Source organism: Macaca fascicularis, chromosome 5 (assembly GCF_037993035.2).
Source record: "Macaca fascicularis isolate 582-1 chromosome 5, T2T-MFA8v1.1".
Lineage (NCBI taxonomy): Eukaryota > Metazoa > Chordata > Mammalia > Primates > Cercopithecidae > Macaca > Macaca fascicularis.
In genome coordinates this window covers 47,230,073-47,248,438 of record NC_088379.1, presented here as the reverse complement: position 1 = coordinate 47,248,438, position 18,366 = coordinate 47,230,073, and the positions used below count along the sequence as shown (strand labels likewise).

Genomic DNA, 18,366 nt, shown 5'->3' with positions numbered 1-18,366 from the left:
CCTGAAGCAATTGACTTCCTTTTCTATTTATGAGCCAAAGAGAAGTTAGTGTTAAATAATTCTGTCCCTAGATGTTGTTGTATTAATGTCTGTGTGTGTTGATCACTTGAGACCACTTTCTCCTCCAGTTATCCGGGTTGTTTCAAAGAACCCAGGTGCCCCTACCTTGCAAGTCTAAGTAGGTATGCTGTATCTGTAAGGTTGGGGGTTAGGACCTCGGCTTAATTGCAGGTTAACCCTGTAAGCAAAAGGCGTTTTTCAGTAGTTTGAGATGGCCATCTTTCAGAGGTGAGTTGTACACTTTCCAGCCTTAGTAAACAGGACATACTGGGCCTTACTTGATTTGGTGCTCGGCACTTTATGTCCATTACTGATTAGTATACTCAGAGACAATCCCAAAGTAGGTGGGATTCAGATAAGGAAACTGAAGCTTAGAAAAGTTAAGTAATTTGCCAAAGCAGCACAGATAGTGTAAATTTAAATACAAATCTCTGCTTTTCTACAAGGTTACCTTTATTTTGTTTTCTCAGGTCCTGATTGTGAATAGTTTCTTTTCTGGTCTGTAGATTCAGTATTAGTGTGGACATTAGGGTGTTTATGAACTCATTTCCTCACCATTAACTTTTTTCTCTTAAATATGGTAGTATTCAGAATGGAAGTTATCTGATTATTCTGGGGCAGTTTAAGCACGAAGGGCCAGATGTTCGGAAGTAGCTCGGTTTTCCCAATTCTACCTTGACCCGATGAACATGTGCTGTCACTACCAGCTGCTTCATGGGAGCTGGTGGGTGGGGTTTGTGTGGTCGTGAAGGGAATGGAGAGTATAGGAGAGGCTCCAGCAGAGTGCTGACGTAGGGCTTCAGAATCTTGGCATCCAATCGGAAGATAGTTGAGGTCCTACAGTACCAATATCCTGAAGATCAGGGGATTTCTAAAAGTGCTAATGCTGAGAAATACCTAATGTAGATGACAGGTTGATGGGTACAGCACACCATCATGGCATGTGTGTACCTATGTAACAAACCTGCACATTCTGCACGTGTATCCCAGAACTTAAAGTATAATAATAATAAAAAAAAGAATGCTGATGCTTTGAAATAGTCAAGTTATAGTAATCAACAATAGAGAGTAGGTAGAAAGTGATGCAATACATTCTTCATGGGATTGGAAGTGAATTTTTAGACATTAGGATAGAACTGTAATCTGTTTTTGAAAGATATTTTTCAAAGTTCTTTTCACATAAATTTGAAACAAGTATTTTTTTTCTATTTCTGGTTATCAGGATACATAATATTGTAAAGTCATAGGCAATTTATTTTAGCTTTTAAATAGCCAATACATAAAATGGACTAAAAGAAACTGTGATTAAAAATAAATTTGGTTAGAGTTGAAATGAAGTCCACAAATTGTTAACTTGTAAAATGAAATTCGTTCAATTTGTACAGTATAGCCCAACAAATAAGAAAAATACCATGGGATGGCTCTTCAAACTGATTTTTTTTCTTTGTTTATGTTTGTCCTAAGTCTGTCCATAAACGTTGTGACTGAGTTATGCATTTAAAAAAGGTCTAGAAAAAAATGTTAATGTATATAGCTTTTCAGATACTACCATATGAATGCAAGAGACTATTTTCTTTCCAAATAAAATATATCTCCTTTATTTCTCTTAGATTTATATGCAATTATTTAACTCTTTTATAGAAGCCATCCTGTATTTGTTTAAAATTTGTCAAAGGTAGTTTATATGTTGTTCCATTGTTATCACTTCATGATTCATAGTGACTAAATGCAAAATGTCACTTCAGACAGCCTTATAATTGGGGAAAAATCTCAAAAATAAAGTATTATTAAACACAATTTTTTTTTAAGAAACTAAGTTTATTTCCTAAAGCAAATTCAGAAGGTAGCACCTTCCAAGAAACCTAAATAAGAAATTATCTTTGAATTTAGAAACATCTGTGTGACTCATCGAGAGGCGGGTAATAAGCACAAAGTTTAAAAATTGTCCATGTTCTTTAGAAATCTGAAGTTATGTTACTGCACTTCTGTTCAGGAAATGATAAATAACACAATCATGAGGTACATCTTGTTTTCCAACGATTTAAAAAAAATGCTTCCGGGTCATATTTAGGACTTTTCCCTTCCTTCCTTCCTTCCTTCCTTCCTTCCTTCCTTCCTTCCTTCCTTCCTTCCTCTCTTCCTTCCTTCCTTCCTCTCTTCTTTCCTTCCTTCCTTTCTTCCTTCCTTCCAGCATTGAAATGTAATTAAGATTCTTTAGATTTCTGCTTGGCAGTCTGTTTCTAGCAGTCTCTGATCATAAAGCTTGGCTTCCTGCTTTTTACTCTGCCTTTAAAAAAAACTTTCTACTTTGTTTAATTAGATTTAAAATCTACTGGGTAGGATTTTTTACTGTGATTGTACTTGAAATGTTGAATGATGACATTGGAATGTTTTCTAAACTCTATTTACATTCTCTCTCCTATCAGAGTGCCACCAGTTACAGATCTATTCTGTTGTTTCTTGACAATGTTTTAGAAAATATTATAATGACTAATTTTTTTTAATAGAGTAATAGCTCTTCCATCATCATGCTGTTAGGCAGGCAATAAGTATACTTAGCTCTTATTTTTAGGAATTTAAGCTGAAGGCCAGATGGCAAAGTTTTCATTGAATCAAAGCATAGCTTTATTTCAAAGGAAAAAAAATGAACCAATGAGTTGACTTAAGTTCAGGAGTTGTTTGGGATTTTCTCTGAACATTTGTTTGACAGAGACAGTTTCTCACTAATTAAAAGATAAATAAAAGACATCAAGGAATGTTGAATAAAAGAGTTGTATTGTTGTGAAGGGACTGATTTTGCCTTGTCTTTGCAGCAAGGTGAAACCTACAGCCCATAAAAGAAGATATCACCATGACATTGCCTTTTTAGAATATTGACGTTAAGAGCTCCTTAAGGGCATTTTTTCAGCAGGCATTTACCAACCACCTGTCATGTGCTACTTTTCAACAAAAATGTGTAAGTTAAAAGGTACTAATGGAGACCTTTGCATTCTTTGTAATGAAGGAAACATCAGTACAATAGCACAACCTACTAAGAAAACAACAACAACAAAAAGTGTGTTTTCATCTCTACAGCCTCTGGAAAGGGAAAGCAACATTGAGGAGGGAAGGATTGAGAAGAGATTGTGTCGGGTCACTCTGATTGGGTGGAATGGAGAGAAATGTCTGGAGGGTGGAGGAGGAAGCAGGGAGATGTAGGAGACATACCCTAAGGCTTTGGCATTCCCATTATATAGCAGAGACCAGTGCTCACATGCTTGTAGAAGAGGCTGGACCTCCAAAAGGAATGGCTGTATGGGGCATCCAGGAAAGCTAGACCCTAGGGACCATGGATGGCCCTGTACCCTGGCTTGGCACAGACACAATGGCACGTTCTGTCTAGCAGTCACTTAAGGACTTAGAGGCCATGAGCCTCTGGCAGTTCTCTGAGGAATGAAAGCTAGAGGTCCTTCCTTTGTTCTTCCAGGTTCCATGTAAGCCCCTTGGATCCTTGTACCATCCTAAGGAGGGAGAGACCCCTGCAAAATGTGCCTGAAAGATCTTTCTCATCAGCTTTTTGAGTGGGGAAGTATGAATTTATTTTATTTAAGAAAATAATGTGGCTTTTCTTGTACCTGGTGTAACAGCATTGAATCCACACACTGTACACCTTCAAGCAGGGCTATTCTGAGTTCAATTTGAGGGTCTAGGTGTCATGTTTTACTCTGAGTCTTCATGTTCTATACCTTTTCTGAGTCCCTCTCTTCCCCTAAAAGTCACTCATTCTATGTTTCATTTCTCAAGTCTAAGTATAGTAAAAGCTAATGATAACATAAAGCTAAACAGTCTGTAATTACATTCGGAACTAAGTATTCAACTGAACACAAAATCTTAAGGGTGAAGGAGTTTTTAAACTTGTTTTTGACTACAAAAGCCCATTTTTAAAGAAAATTTTCCATGGACTCAAATGTATAAAGCAGCCAACAGTAGAGCTCTTTGGTTGAAATGGAGTAGGAAATTGAATATACCCCTTTAATCCATGATGTGGCCCCAAAGCCCCTTTCCTTGCTAACCTTGAGTTCTTCTAAAACCTACAATTTTAACCCAAAGTATGGGTAGTGTGGGTGTCAGGGATGGAATGTTAGACACATCATCACAGGCCAGTGGGGAAGATTATTTTCCATAGGAGGGCCATTTGTTGTCCTACTAAGAGCAGATGCCACTCATAAGCCAGATGTGTCTGCGGGCTTGAATAAGCATCCCACTATAACATAGAGGGATTTTTATCCTGCATCAGTAGTTTATTCTCCTAGCAATGAAAATAATAAAGTTGTAAATATTCATTGCCATTGAGAGCCAAGAAATAGGAACAATCATTTAGTCATGCTCCATAGATACCTCCTATTTTCGGTCTTCATTTATTTATCCAACAGATATCTAACTTGCACCTATAATGTGTCAGTTCTATTCTAGACTCAGGGTACAGCAGTAAGAAAACCTGACAAAATGCCTTTCTTCAAGGAAATTACATTCTAGAAGGGAGAGGGAGACAATCAGCAAACGTAAATCTTCTGTGAATATAAATTATGTGAGCTGTAATAAAACAGTTTTTTGTTTTTTAAAGAAGACTGCAATTCTGATGGTCTTGGGCATTGGCACTATTAGAAGTGGTTAGTGTAGTGCCTGCCCTACATTTAATAGATGTCTAAGAAAAGAGTGAGAAGGATTGCTTAGCTTGGAAGACAGATACTTCTTCTGAGGAAGCCACATTCAATGATGGGATTAGAGGGACAGAGAGACATAGATTGAGTTAATTTTTAGATTGTAAGTATATTCTTGATGTGGATGATACTCTGTTTTCAAAAGAAAGTTTGAAATTTCTCAAGCTCTTAGATATTCAAGGATGGTCATTGTTGATTTGACCTGAGACAACCTATAGTCAGAAGTTAGTACGGTCAGTCATATATTGCTTAACGATGGGTATACATTCTAAGAAGTGTGTTGGTAGGCGATTTCGTCATGTGTGAACATCAGAGTGTACTTACACAAACCTAGATTTAGAACATACTACACGTCCAGGCTGTGCAGTCTAGCCTATGGCTCTTAGGCTGCAAACCTGTACAGTATATTACTGTACTGAATACTCTAGGCAGTTGTAACACAATAAGCATTTGTGTATCTAAACATATCTGCACATAGAAAAGGTACAGTAAAAATTTGGTACTGTAATCCCTTGGGGCCACTGTTGTATATGTAGTCCATTGTTAAGAAAAATGTTGTTAGATGGTACATGACTTGTACATCCAGCATCCACTCATGTCGCAGTACCTCCACAGCTACTCGATAAATAGACTCCCAGCTGCTATCCCTACTTCTTCCCTTGTACCCCTAGAGTCTATTTCCAACACAATAGAGCAATCCTTTAAGAATTTCAGTCAGATTATGCCACTCTTTACCGAAAACCATGTAATGACTCTTGTGTTAAAGTTACGAAGTCCTTACAAAGGCCTGCAGAGCCCTGTGTGTTTGGACCTTCCCTCCTGCTCGACCTCATTCTTGTGCTTGGTCCCTGCTCATGCTGCTGTAGCCACACAGGTCTTTTTGCTGATCCCGTGACACCTGCCGGGCAGACTCTTGCCCAAGGAACTTGCACTAGCTCTTCCTTGAATCTTCCTGAGACTCCCTTGCCTCTTTCAAGTTGTTGCTCAAATGTCAGCTTGGAGTGAGGCCTGCCCTGGTACCCTAATTGATATTGGGTGCCAATATTAACAATATTAATATTATTACCCCACTCCTATACCCTATATCTGCCTTACCCTGCAGTACTCTCTTCTTCATAGCACTTATTAACATCTTGTGTGATATACAAGAATTTTAAAATTACATTTATTGATATAGCTTGTCATTCTAGAGTATAAGCTTCCCAAGGCAAGGGAGCTATTCTGTATTCAATAATACATAATACAGAATAGTATTAATTGTTCTATAATAATTATTATAGAATATATAGAATAATAGTTATTCTGTAATAATACAGAATGCTAAATAAATGAGTGCATAAATCAGAGGGAAACACAAGCCTTGCAGATGGAGGAAGGCGTGTGTTATACCTCCAATTCCTCAGGAAATAACTTAAAATATGTCATTAGATATTGCTGTTTTCCAAAGGGTCTTCTCTATACTGTGCTTCTAATGGATACTCAGCCACCTTTTCAAATTTATCTCTCCCTCAGCACAGTGCCCAGTGGCACCAGCTCCTCTTCCTCCTCATGGGAATTCTCACTGTTCTTATTTTTTATTTTTATTTATTTATTTATTTATTTTGAGACAGAGTCTCCCTCTGTCATCTGGGCTGGAGCGCAGTGGCATGATCTCGGCTCACTGCAACCTCCGCCTCCGAAGTTCAAGTGATTGATTCTCCTGCCTCGCCTCCTGAGTAGCTGAGATAACAGGTACATGTCTCTATGCCCAGCTAATTTTTGTATTTTTATTAGAGATGGGGTTTCACCATGTTGGCCAGGCTGGTCTCGAACCCCTGACCTCAGGCAATCTGCCCGCCTCAGCCTCCCAAAGTGCTGGGATTACAGATATGTGGCACTGCACCCGGCCCTTCACTCTTTTTGTACTCAGAGCTTCCAGACCCTCATCCATACCTACAGAAATATCTTAATTTCAGCCAAATGAAGGGCCTTCCACCTAATATGACTCACCTCCTCAGAAGGCAGGGTAAAGTCCATGTTGGGCTGGTTGAACACACTCTTAGATTTTCTCTCTCCTCTCTCACCTCTTGTCTTTTACCCCAATCGTTTTACCAATCGGTTGTGCCCAAAGATACAGTGCTCTCCCCAAGAAGTATTCTTGTATCAGCAGCTGAAAGATTACATTCAGTCTTTTTCATCGAATGACATAACCTTGTAAAAGGTAAGGGCAATAGTGGTTTATAGTACTTGATTTCGAGCAGCATGGAGAACGCAGCGCTGACAGGCTCTCAGCACAGGCCCACGTGATGTGCAGAGCTGGGTCAGCTTTCTCCTCTGAGGGGGAGTTGAAGCTGAGCTTTTGACTTTCAGCAAGGGCTCAAAGACAGGGCAAGTAAGAGCAACATACAGTCAGTGGCAGGCTGGTGAGTAATTTTTGAAAAGGACTCTAAAAGTTAACAACCAGAATAATGACAGCATTTGCCAATAATATTGATACACAGACAGAGAGAGCCTAGGAAGCTGGAAGCAGTTGCAGAAAATCTCAGGGTGATTTCAGGCTAGGGATTATTATTTTAGCAGTCTGTTGTCAGAGACAAGAATACTGAAAAGAGCTGATCATCCTTTGGGTATGTATTCTTCAAGATCCATGTCATTCTGAAGTCCACGGGATCCATAATTGTCCCTACCATCTGGACATGTAAACTAGCTTTTTAGGCCATATAACTTTATGTACTGCTATTTTTGCAGCAGTATTAATTAACTGTCACATGTGTAGTGGAAGTCAGCTTTCGCAGTGAAGTATCTTTACTTGGTAAAATTATCTTCATCAGATGATGATCAGTAGAATATATGCTCTATTTGGGGATTTTGTTTGTTTGTTTTCTTCACTGCTATATTACCAGAGGCTAGAATAGTACTTTGTACATAGTAGACACTCAGTAAATATATATTCAATCAATGAATGAATGTTCCAGTTATCAATCTGCCATTGATTTAAATTCCAACATACACCTCTTAGAATTATAGATGATGTTAGTGGAAATATTTTCAAGATTGTATAGCATGACTTCTCAGGAAATCTCCCTTTGTCATCCTAAGGGGCCACTCAAAAGCCTGTTGGAAAATGATTGTTATAAGACAGTGATATTTATGGTAGAAAAATCTCTACAGAAACCTGATAAAAGCTCTCTCAGGGTGTTCAAAAAAAGTAGAACTGACTTGGAATGTCATCTCATCTGCATCCAATTCATTGCAAGACAGACATTTGTCTTTTGTTTAGAGAGAAAAATAAAGACAATGTTGAAGTTTTACTCAAATCTAGTGCCCTTAAACTGGCCGAGTATCAGCCAACTACACTATTGCACAAGCACCAGGAACAAGGAAGTGGGTGTGGCATGGAGGATTGGGCCTGGATCCTAGCTTGGGATTTGGGGTGTTTTTCATCTTCCCCTAATTATATGGCTTTGGTCCATTTTAATGTCGACCACATGACACTTCATTTCCTTCATCTGTAAACTACCAAACAAAATATGTTTGTAGTACTTTATTAATTGAACATTTTATACAAGTGGAAATTCTGAATACAGGTTAAGAAGAAATGAAACAGAAAGATTATACAAAAATTATTCTAGTTTTATAAAAGTAATATTAACTACCAAAACTGTGAACTTTCAAAGAAAGAACAAGAATAAAGTAACAATTTATGAAAACCTAAAACCAAAGACAGCCACACTTCCAGATAAGGAGCCACACAAAAGAAGTCAGTTTCTGCTGAATCAGCCAAGACAGGGGATATCAATAATCAAAACAGTGCAAGCTGTGCTGGGTTTTAAATTTGATCCAGATTTGAGATGACCTTATGCAAGAAATGGCTTTACTGGAGTCAAATATGTAGGGCCTTAAAATCTAGAGGTTAGGAGCTATTGAATGTTGAGCTTTCAGCTCCATTTCCTGAGGAATCATCGGAGCCATAGGTGGGGAATGCAATAATAATTCTTGTGAGGCATTGCAGCTGCTAAAATGCAGACATATGGAATTTTTGCACTCTCTAGTATAATACAGAAACAATCTCACAATAGGATAAACACTTCTTTCAAACTTTCTCTTAACCCTAGAGAGAGGATATTGTACAGACTGGATGGGTAAAATCTTAGTATTTTGGTTTTTCATTTTAGGTCTGGTTTTCTACGAATGGTTTAGGAGTCTGTATTTGTAGCTATAGGAGTGCACTCCTGTGCAGACACCATACTAAACATGTTGAATATTTTGGCAGTTGAAATCCATAGATGTAATTTGTATTGATACTGAAATTATGGACTATAATGGAAAACTGGGCTTTTGTTGTTGATATTGTGAAAATGTTACATGAAGTAGCATCATAAGAAACTTACCAGATCAACTAATGCATAATGTTCAATGAGTTGAAATGCTGATTTCCTTGATAGTATTGGGAAATAATTCGTTAATTTTGTTTTTTTCTGCTTTATGGCAATATATTCTTCTATTAGGGATTTAGGTAAGTTTTTCCATTGAATCGAGAACCTCTTGAGTGCCAGCCACTGGCTGGGTCCCAGGAACATGGGTTGGAAATATATTAATCGAGAACCTCCTGAGTGCCAACCATTCCGCTGGGTCCTAGGAACATGATGGGAACTATGACAGACATGGGCTTTACTGACTGGAGCTTTCAGCCTGTACTTTTCTCTGTTTCTATTGCTGAGTTAAAATGTTCCATATTCCTGGATTCCCTGTAACTAGTCAACAAGGTTCATCTTATCAAGGAATACATACTGCAGGGAATGGTGGCAGTGACCAGGCAACTCACCACACAGCCGACACACACACACACACACACACACACACACACACACACACACACGCACAAAAGCTTTGGTGGAAGGGGAGAGAGAGACAGAAGGAGATTTTTGAAGGTTCTACTTAACTTTTCTTATCTGAAACTGGAGCTCATAAAAAAGTTACTTTTTTCTCAGCTAAAAAGATAAAACATCATCATTGTAAGAACATTTGTAAAATACAGAATACAATACAGTAAAAAGTAAAGTTACTTTAATCCTAATACCGAAGATAATATACCTCTCCCCATGCCAAACTGTATTTTGTTTTCTAGGACCAGTTGGTGTTTTCTCATCTCAAGTAGCTTGAACTTTGTCCTAGGACATTAAGTATTTTCTAAAATGTAGTTTTCAATGGCTGTAATAGTATTTCTCATTACGGTGGTATCAAAATTTATTTAACTAGCCGCTTAATATTGCATAGTGGTTATTTCATAGTTTCCTCATTTTAAACAATGATGGTTTGAACATCATTAAACATAAAACACATATTCATAATGATTTCCTTTTTATGAAGTCTGAGAAATAAGATGATTGCTGAGTTAAAGATTATGCACACTTAAAAGGCATTTGATGCACATTACCAAATATTTTTTATCTTAACATCCACTTGGTTGAGCTGATTTATCCTTTTATTAATGATCTTCCTGAAAAATTTTCTATCTTTTTGTCTTAAATTTATTGTCTACTGTAATTCTGAAGCAGTGGAGTATTTATTGCATTTTGAAAAGAAAAAGAACACCAAAATTTTAAAAGCGCAAATATAAAAATGTAACTGTGTTAAGTAAAAAGAAATGAAAATATTATTAGCGAATGCCATTTCCTATCCCTTATGCGAAAATAGAAGCTGACATTTTAACTGGCATTTTCATTAAGGTAAGTAAATATGTTTCAAATACAGGGCACCCGGTCTCTATGCTATGTTCAAACACACATCCATTTACTGACTCTGTTTTTACTGGAACTTTCCCTGTGACACATAGAGTAGCTTTTAAGAGAGGTAGAGTTTTTAAATGTTGTTCAATTAGTAGCACTGTACTTTGACATAATTTTCAATTATTTAGAAAAATACACCCATTGGGTATTCTCCCCACATAAATTGTGCAATTGATGAAGCTACCCTCTTACTCTCTGAACATGGATGCCTCACTCTGCAAGCCCACCAGTGAACTATCTCCTGCTTTCCTCATACAAGCAAGCACTCTCTGTATGATTTCCAGGTAATTTTCCAGTTAATGTGCTAGGATGCCAAAGAAAAATTGGTGACAATAAAACTGAGGGAATTTGGAAACAAATCTGTTGAACAGCAAAAGAAGATTTTCTATGTATTTATCTTTTGTAATCTTAAAATTTAAAAAAAAAAATCTTATTCTGACATTATTTCCTGCCCTTTTTTTTTTAGTGCTCTGTGGAGGGGGTGAGAGCTTTCTGTGTGCCAGTGGAATCTGCATCCCCAGGAAACTGCAATGTAATGGCTACAACGACTGTGACGACTGGAGTGACGAGGCTCATTGCAGTATGTGACAAGCTGTTTGGGGTTTGTCTGAGTGGACAGGGATTCTCAAATCCTGACAATCATTGGCATTTGCGTAGACTGTTTTTGGTTTGCCTTTCTAAAGTGAGCAAACATGTTTATCTTCCCCCAGAATGACAGCAGCATATTTGCACACCTTTCAAAGGCATGGTTTATTAGGAACTCAACAGGTAGACGCTGCATTGGAACAGATGAGGGATTGCAGCATTTTTGCACAAAGTGGTTTAAATTGGGAGAAGGCTTTGGTTTATTTTGTTTGGGTGAGAATTTTCATTTTTGTTTATGAGTATGAAGGTCAATGTTTTTTAAAAAAGGATATTTTTATGACAATATTTTCACCCTAATGATTTTTAACTGTCATGACACAGTAAATACAAAGCCTCTTGTTTTTTTTTTTTTTTTTTTTTTTTTTTTGAGACGGATTCTCGCTCTGTCACCCAGGCTGGAGTGCAGTGGTCGGATCTCAGCTCACTTTTTTTTTTTTTTTTTTTAATGCTTCTTCTAAACCTGGAGATAGTCAATGGCACTAACTGTTTAAAATCCACTAATCAGTAGATTCCGCCTTATGTGTCCTCAATTTATTCCCCATTGATTGGTCATTTTGACTTAATTAGCCAGCGGTTTGTCCAATATAGATTCAGATTTCAAGTTGTTTTGCAGTTACAAACTGGAAAGAAGGGGAAAACCATCCTGAAGAAGTCCATTGTAGGAAACAAAGCTGGTGTCCTATTTGTTCACCCCTAGTATGTTAAAAAAAGAAAATAATTACACTGTGTAATCTGTATTCAAAACAGAACTATATGCAATTAGAACACTATATGCAAGTGTTCTAATTGTTCTTTAAGGGTTATATAAACAGCCACAGTTAGTATGGCAAGAGCTGTGTTTCACTCCTCATGGGAATTGCCAAGGTGTTGTAAGTGCTTGAGAATACTGATCTTAATTGAAAAATTCTTTTGGTCTGTTTGCCAAACGGACCAACTCATCTTTCCTCTGATGGGCTAGGATGGACGCTCCTTTGTCCAGTTGAATGGCAGAACTACTGAATAGCAGTTTATCATGGTAACATTTCAGGTCAGTGTTTCCCAAACTGGTGTTCCATATAGTATCTGAGTCTGGAATAATGCTTGAAAAAAAATAACTTTGGGAAATACTCTCTATCAGATCTACTTCTTAGAGGGTTAGAATACACATTTGTATAGTAGAGGTTCTGAGAAATCCTGCAGTTTAAAAAAAATATGTTTGCCTAACTTTGTATTTCATCAGAATTATTCTCTCATGTGAATCCTCACCTTTATTTGTTCATTTATTCATGCATTTTTTGTTCTGCCTAATATCTAGTATCCCGTGGAACTTTAGTTATGCCACGCATATTTCAGGAAACGTTCTTTTCAGTAAGACATTTGTGTTTTACAACTTGGAATTTTCTTTTCAAAACAACGCATGGCACACAATTTTACATAAAAAACATTTTTATAGGCTGTATATTTACACTGGGAAGTGCTGCTGTGGGCTTAGCAGAAGATACTGTGCAAAGCAGCCAAAATAGGGATCTTTAAATAATTCAACGTAATTATATCCAATTTATGGGATTTGGTAGAATCTCTAGCTATTCTCCCATTGTGGCCCATGTTATGGCATTGTTCAAATTCTGCATGTGCCTGTATCTCCTGTGGTGGGCCAACTATGGTTTTATCATATGTTCCTCAATTGTACTGAGCATTGCACTCCGAACCCTGTAAGTGATTTCTGCTGCATTTGTTAAAATTAAATTTGAAGGGGTTAATTTTCCTAGTCAACAATGTGTTACTGTTCTGCAAGGCATTTACCAATGTCCAAGGGGCTGAAACATTTATTAAGGAAAATAGATATGGCCCTTTCCCATGAACATACCACAAAAATGATCTGTTTGGTCCATTGAGGAAATACATCCCTTCAGAAAACTTCTGTATGAAAACACAGGCATTGAAGGCTTCATATGCAATTGTTTTTGACCTTACAAGGACATCTGCTTTTGAGCTTTAAGGTTAAGGGCTTGTGGTGTTTCAGCATGAGTGTTTATGGAGGGTGCCATACTCCTGTTGTCACTACCCTGTGGTGAAGGAATAGTATAAGTCTGAATTAGGCCTGATGTGAATCAGAGTGTGAATGCAACCCACAGATACTCAGGAGAGGAGAAGGAAGTTTTGCTGTGTGTTCTCAATGAGGAGCAGAAGAAAATGCCTACTTCCTAGGGTTCTCGCAGGTAGGCAAGAAAGAGGACTGCCAGAGGAGATTATGCTTCTATGGGTTAGATGCAAAAATGATCTCTACTAAGCACTTGCCTGCTTTTATAAAACATGGGTCATATTAGGTGGCCTGTGTAGTTCATTGAGTTGTTAATTTCCTTTTTAGTCAGGTTCAAAGGAAAGGAGAGAAGAAACTTATTATTTGTGAGTTACCTAATAAACTATGCTAGAAGCGTTTACCTACATGCTTCGATTTAATTATCAGCAGAGGAAGTGTTATCTACCCCCTTTGTACAGGTGCAGAGACAGAGCTTAGGGCAATGAATAAATTTGCCCATGGTTTGCTAAATGTGAAACCCAGTCTTAAATGGTTCAAAATCTAATGCTTTTTCTTTCCCCTGGTCTGCCTTTGACTTGTCCTTGTCCATAAAAAAGTTCAGATTTAGTGAGATTATACTCTGATTATTTATATTGCAGGAAAATGTTTTAAGTGATTTTGATGTGTTACAGCTTTCAGAGGTAATCGTTTATTAAAGAGCACTCCAGGTATCTGTGACTACTTACTGACTTTCTCCCCTAACTGGTTTTGTCTTGTCAATCTCTTCTTAAGTATTTGTTGAATGAAAAGATTTCCAAACACTGAAACAATTTTAATGGTGTAGCAGAAAAATTTTCAAAAATCAGGAAAATTTTAGAAATGTCTATCTCTGTGGCTTTAGGCAGGCCATTTCTGTAACCCTGGCTTTTGGTATCATCATGGATGGCTGCATGCTGGCCTCCCCAGGAAGCCCCACCTGCAGAGATTTTGATTCAGTTTGTCTGCAGTGGGGACCAGGCAGCAGTACTTTTGTAACGCTCTCCAGGTAATTCTAACAGACAGCCAGACTTGGAAGTACTGGGCTAGAAGGTGCTTGGTGTCTCTTTTGTTGTTAAGATTCTATAATCTTTTGAGTCTATAACAAGCTCCTAGAATAGTGCCTGGGACATAGCAAGTGCTTAGTAGATGAATACTTCTTAATTTTAAATTGGAAACTCAAGTTGTCACAGTGAAATAGCTGCCACAAAGTTCACACACTTTATGACACATAAAAACCACCATCAAATATTTTTCAAAATCATTTTCTGTGAATTTTGTGTAAAATTGGTTGACTTATTTTTGAGGATGGTGGTTATCTAATTGTACACGGAGTGTAATACGGTGTAGTAATGACTACTGTAAGTTCTTGAGTCAGGCTGCTTAGGTTTCGAGCTTACCATTTCCTGCCTCTGATAACTTAGGCAAGTTACTCAACCTCTCTGTGCCTCAGTTTCTTCTGTAGTACAATGGAAACAATAAATAGTGAATATCTCTCAAATTGTTCAGAATAATGATTCACTGAATATAAAGCATATAGACCAATGTCTTGCATGCAGTAAGTCTCAAAGAGCACTGGGATTTGTGGTCATGACTGTTGTCACTCTTGTTATCTTATTGTTCCTCCACTCCCACCCAGCACCTCTTGTTACTAGGTGCAGAGAATGACCACTGGAAGTCATGGGGACAGCTGATGATATCAGCTGATACATGTAAGGGAGACAGAAACACTAAAATATGCACAACAATTTTAAAAGCAGCACCACGTGAAGCTATTTTTGAATGGAGGCAGCATAAACAGCACAACATAAAAATTATATTCCAAATGATGTTTGAATCATCAAAATGACTATCTATAATAATCTTTCTACTAAGATGTAGCTGCAAGTAAATGCTAGAAATAGTTTCATCAAAATTATAAAAAAATCTCACTCTATGCTAATGGAAGAAGTATTAAATGTTTGGAAATTTTACTTTTTGTATAGTGGCAATCTGATTATACTGAATCAATCAAACTATTGAATATTCTTTAATTCCTCCTATGTGTGAATCATGTTTTAGCTACCTAGTAAATGGAAAGATACTGTTAAGACATGGTTTCTTTCTTTATGAGGCTTTTAGTCTAATCACAGAACTAACATATATACATAGAAACTATTAAATACGCTTAAAAAAAATTTTTTTTTTTTTGAGATGGAGTCTCGCTCTGTCGCCCAGGCTGGGGTGCAGAGGTGTGATCTTGGTTCTCTGCAGCCTCCACTACCCAAGCTCAAGCAATTCTCCAGCCTCAGTCTTCTGAGTAACTGGAACTACAGGTGTGAGCCACCACGCCAGGCCTAATTTTTGTATTTTTTGTAGAAACAAGATTTTGCCATGTTGCCCAGGCTGGTTGTGAACTCCTAAGCTCAAAGTGATCGGCCCACCTCGGCCTCCCAAAGTGCTAGGATTACTGGCGTGAGCCACTGTGCCCAGCCTAAATATGGTATTTTAAAACAATATAACACACACAATATCACAAAGTCAAAAAAAAATTGATGTAAACAAGCAAACAAAAAAAGCTTGCAGCAGGGAGTCCTTCTAGTAAAAAGAGTAGGATAACTAGAAGCTGGATTGCATAGAGAGCTGATGGAAAAGATGGGATTAAAGCGAGGCTTTGCACTCAGGTGGTGTTTGTATACTGTGCAACATGATTTTCAACTCTCTAGGTGACATTTTACAATGCATGGAGACTTTTTTTTATTGTCACAACTGTGGGAGTGGAGGGAGGTGTTACTGGCATCTAGTGGGTAGAGGCCAGAGATGCTGCTAAACAAACTGCACTGCACAGGGCAGCCCCCAACAACAAAGAATTACCCAGTCCAAAATGTCAATGATACTGCCGTGGAGAAACCGTTCTCTAGAGCTGGAAGCCAATAGTAGAAAGAACTCAGAGAGTCAAGAAGCCTGGTGCTTCTCGTGGCTCTGCTGTAAATGAGCTGAGCAGCAGTGGACAGACCATGTAACTCCTCTGGTCATTTCAGAATGAGAGGGTTAGATGAAATAACCTCTGGTTCTTTCCATATTTAATCTTCTGTGGGTGGAAACTGAGCATCCGTACTTGCATCTTGAGTTGAGGCAACACATTCATGTTTATAGTCATAGAGATCGTACAGTTGAGAGAAGCCCTTGAGAAAAAGGCTTTCTGTGTGTTAGTTTTCTGCTTTAATTTAATGATAATTTTGAGAGACAAGAATTAATAGTGTGCCATATAAGATGTCAAACTGAAGTCAGTATTAACATGCACGAATTTCAGAAGAAACATTTTGTATCAAGCTCTCCTTAAGAAAAAAAAAGCTGTAGCTAGAAAAACATCTACCTTAGGTCATGCAAAATTATGCTTGTTATTGAGCAAGAAAATCACAGCAAGCACTTTTGCAAATTTTGATTTGCTGGCCCCAAATTGTGCTGACAACACTTCTTTCCAGGTCAAATAAACATTTATTTCAATAAAAGGAGACACTGTGATCTTTGCTATTTGCTATGTATTTCTGGCTTTGCAGTGCCTCTGGTTAAGGTTTTGCGTGTTTACTAATCACACAGACCTTAGGGAAGTAACAGATTACAGATTGTTTTCCAAATGCAGCTCATTTTGTATCTCACTTCTAAAAATGGTTTCTAACCAAGCAAGTTATAACAGTAGAAAGTTGAATCCGCACCAGGGAGAACAATGAGGATTTAAAAAAAATTCTGGAGTCCTCTCCATTTATGAAGTAATTTAATAAATAAGGACATCAATTTTTAAAATATCTCTAATGCAGTGTTTTAGTATGAATTACCAGGGGTCCTAGAATGGGTCTCATAGAAGACAAAGAAACTTTTGGAATTTTTGATGTGTTCTTAGGTTAATCACATTCTGAAAGGGATATTTCATTCCCCAGTTGTCCTGCCATCAAAAAAAGTGAGTGTACTGCTTACAAATAAGTTAACTTGTAGGGTTTAAAATGTGCTGTAACACTGTTCCCCATCCTCTGGGCGAATGCATGCATGTACTTCGCACTGATGGTCAAGTTGAGAAGCCTTATTTCTCTGGCTATTGCTGATTCTAGCATGTTGACTCAAAACTTCCCACAAGGGTAATTTAGATTAAGACAAAAAAAAAATAAAAAATAAAAAAGATCTTTTAGAATTTCACAAGGTAATGTATATATCTTGATGCACAAATTCCCCAGGTCTGTCCTGTGGGCAGGAGAACCAATGTCATAACCTTTCCACTCAGCTGTCACATGTGTGGTAGCCTCATTCAGCAGCGGGGTTCAGGGTGGGGAAATAGCGCCCTCTGCTGAATGGGATAAAATACCATTGTCAAAGTGACAGCTAGGACTTCTTAGTTCTTATATTTTCCCTTATGGTGGCTGTCCTTATTTGAAAATTATTAAGGCTGGGGGAAGTGAAAAATAAAAAGTACTTACAAAGTTCTGTATGCGTGTAAGTGTGGACTTATATGTATATATGCGTGTGTGTGTCTGTGCACATACACACCTTCCAAATGAAGACACTGAACAGGTGATTTCTAAGGCCCATTCCCTTCCTAAAATGGTGTGATTCTAAAAACTTTAAGAAGTTTTTTTTTTAGAAGAGTGCCTTTTTGAAGCAGAAATTTATGATTCATGTATATGTGAGTGTCATATTTTGGCATACCTAATGTTTTAACTGATCAATGCCAAAGGCTTTGCATAACGAATCGTCATCTAGTGTGAGATGTTTACAGTGAAGTGGTGGCTGCTACTGGTTGTATGAGATACAGGCTTCTGCTTGAGGAGAAACAATCAGCTGGAATTCAGGAGACTGAACCATTGACTACTTGATTTCTGGCCTTCATCAGCCAAGTAGACTGATCTTCAAATGTTTTTTTTTTTTTTTTTTTCCTCTTTCCTTTGTTTTTGCTATTTTCTCTGTTTGAAGTATGCTAAACTTTTCATTACATCCACCCTGCTGAAATTCTGCCCATTTTCTGTATTCCTTCTCCAGCCTTAAGCAAGCTGTTTTGTACTTAATTTACTTTAAATAAGGGAAATAAAAATATATTTAAGAAATCTAGTTTCTGTGAAATGCAGATTTCTTTACATATATTGATTTTAAACATTTTTACGGCTTTACTGAGGTATAATTAACATCTTAT

At 37.6% G+C, this 18,366-nt stretch overlaps 1 protein-coding gene across 19 annotated transcripts in view; it reads left to right on the top strand.

Moving 5' to 3' along the window:
• Positions 1–18,366, top strand: part of CORIN (corin, serine peptidase) — a 264,257-nt gene that overhangs the window by 153,169 nt on the left and 92,722 nt on the right. For 16 of the 19 annotated variants that reach the window (XR_012434810.1, XR_012434811.1, XR_012434809.1 and 13 more), the window contains exon 6: positions 10,995–11,108. Coding sequence is in view for 11 of the 19 variants with exons in the window: in XM_045392336.3 (XP_045248271.2) it covers positions 10,995–11,108 (114 nt within the window). In the remaining 8 variants the exon portion in view is untranslated. Of the gene's footprint in view, positions 1–6,396; positions 6,492–7,100; positions 7,367–10,994; positions 11,109–18,366 lie in introns of those variants that run through there. The other 3 variants (XM_074039731.1, XM_074039729.1, XM_074039730.1) reach the window with 2 other exon arrangements.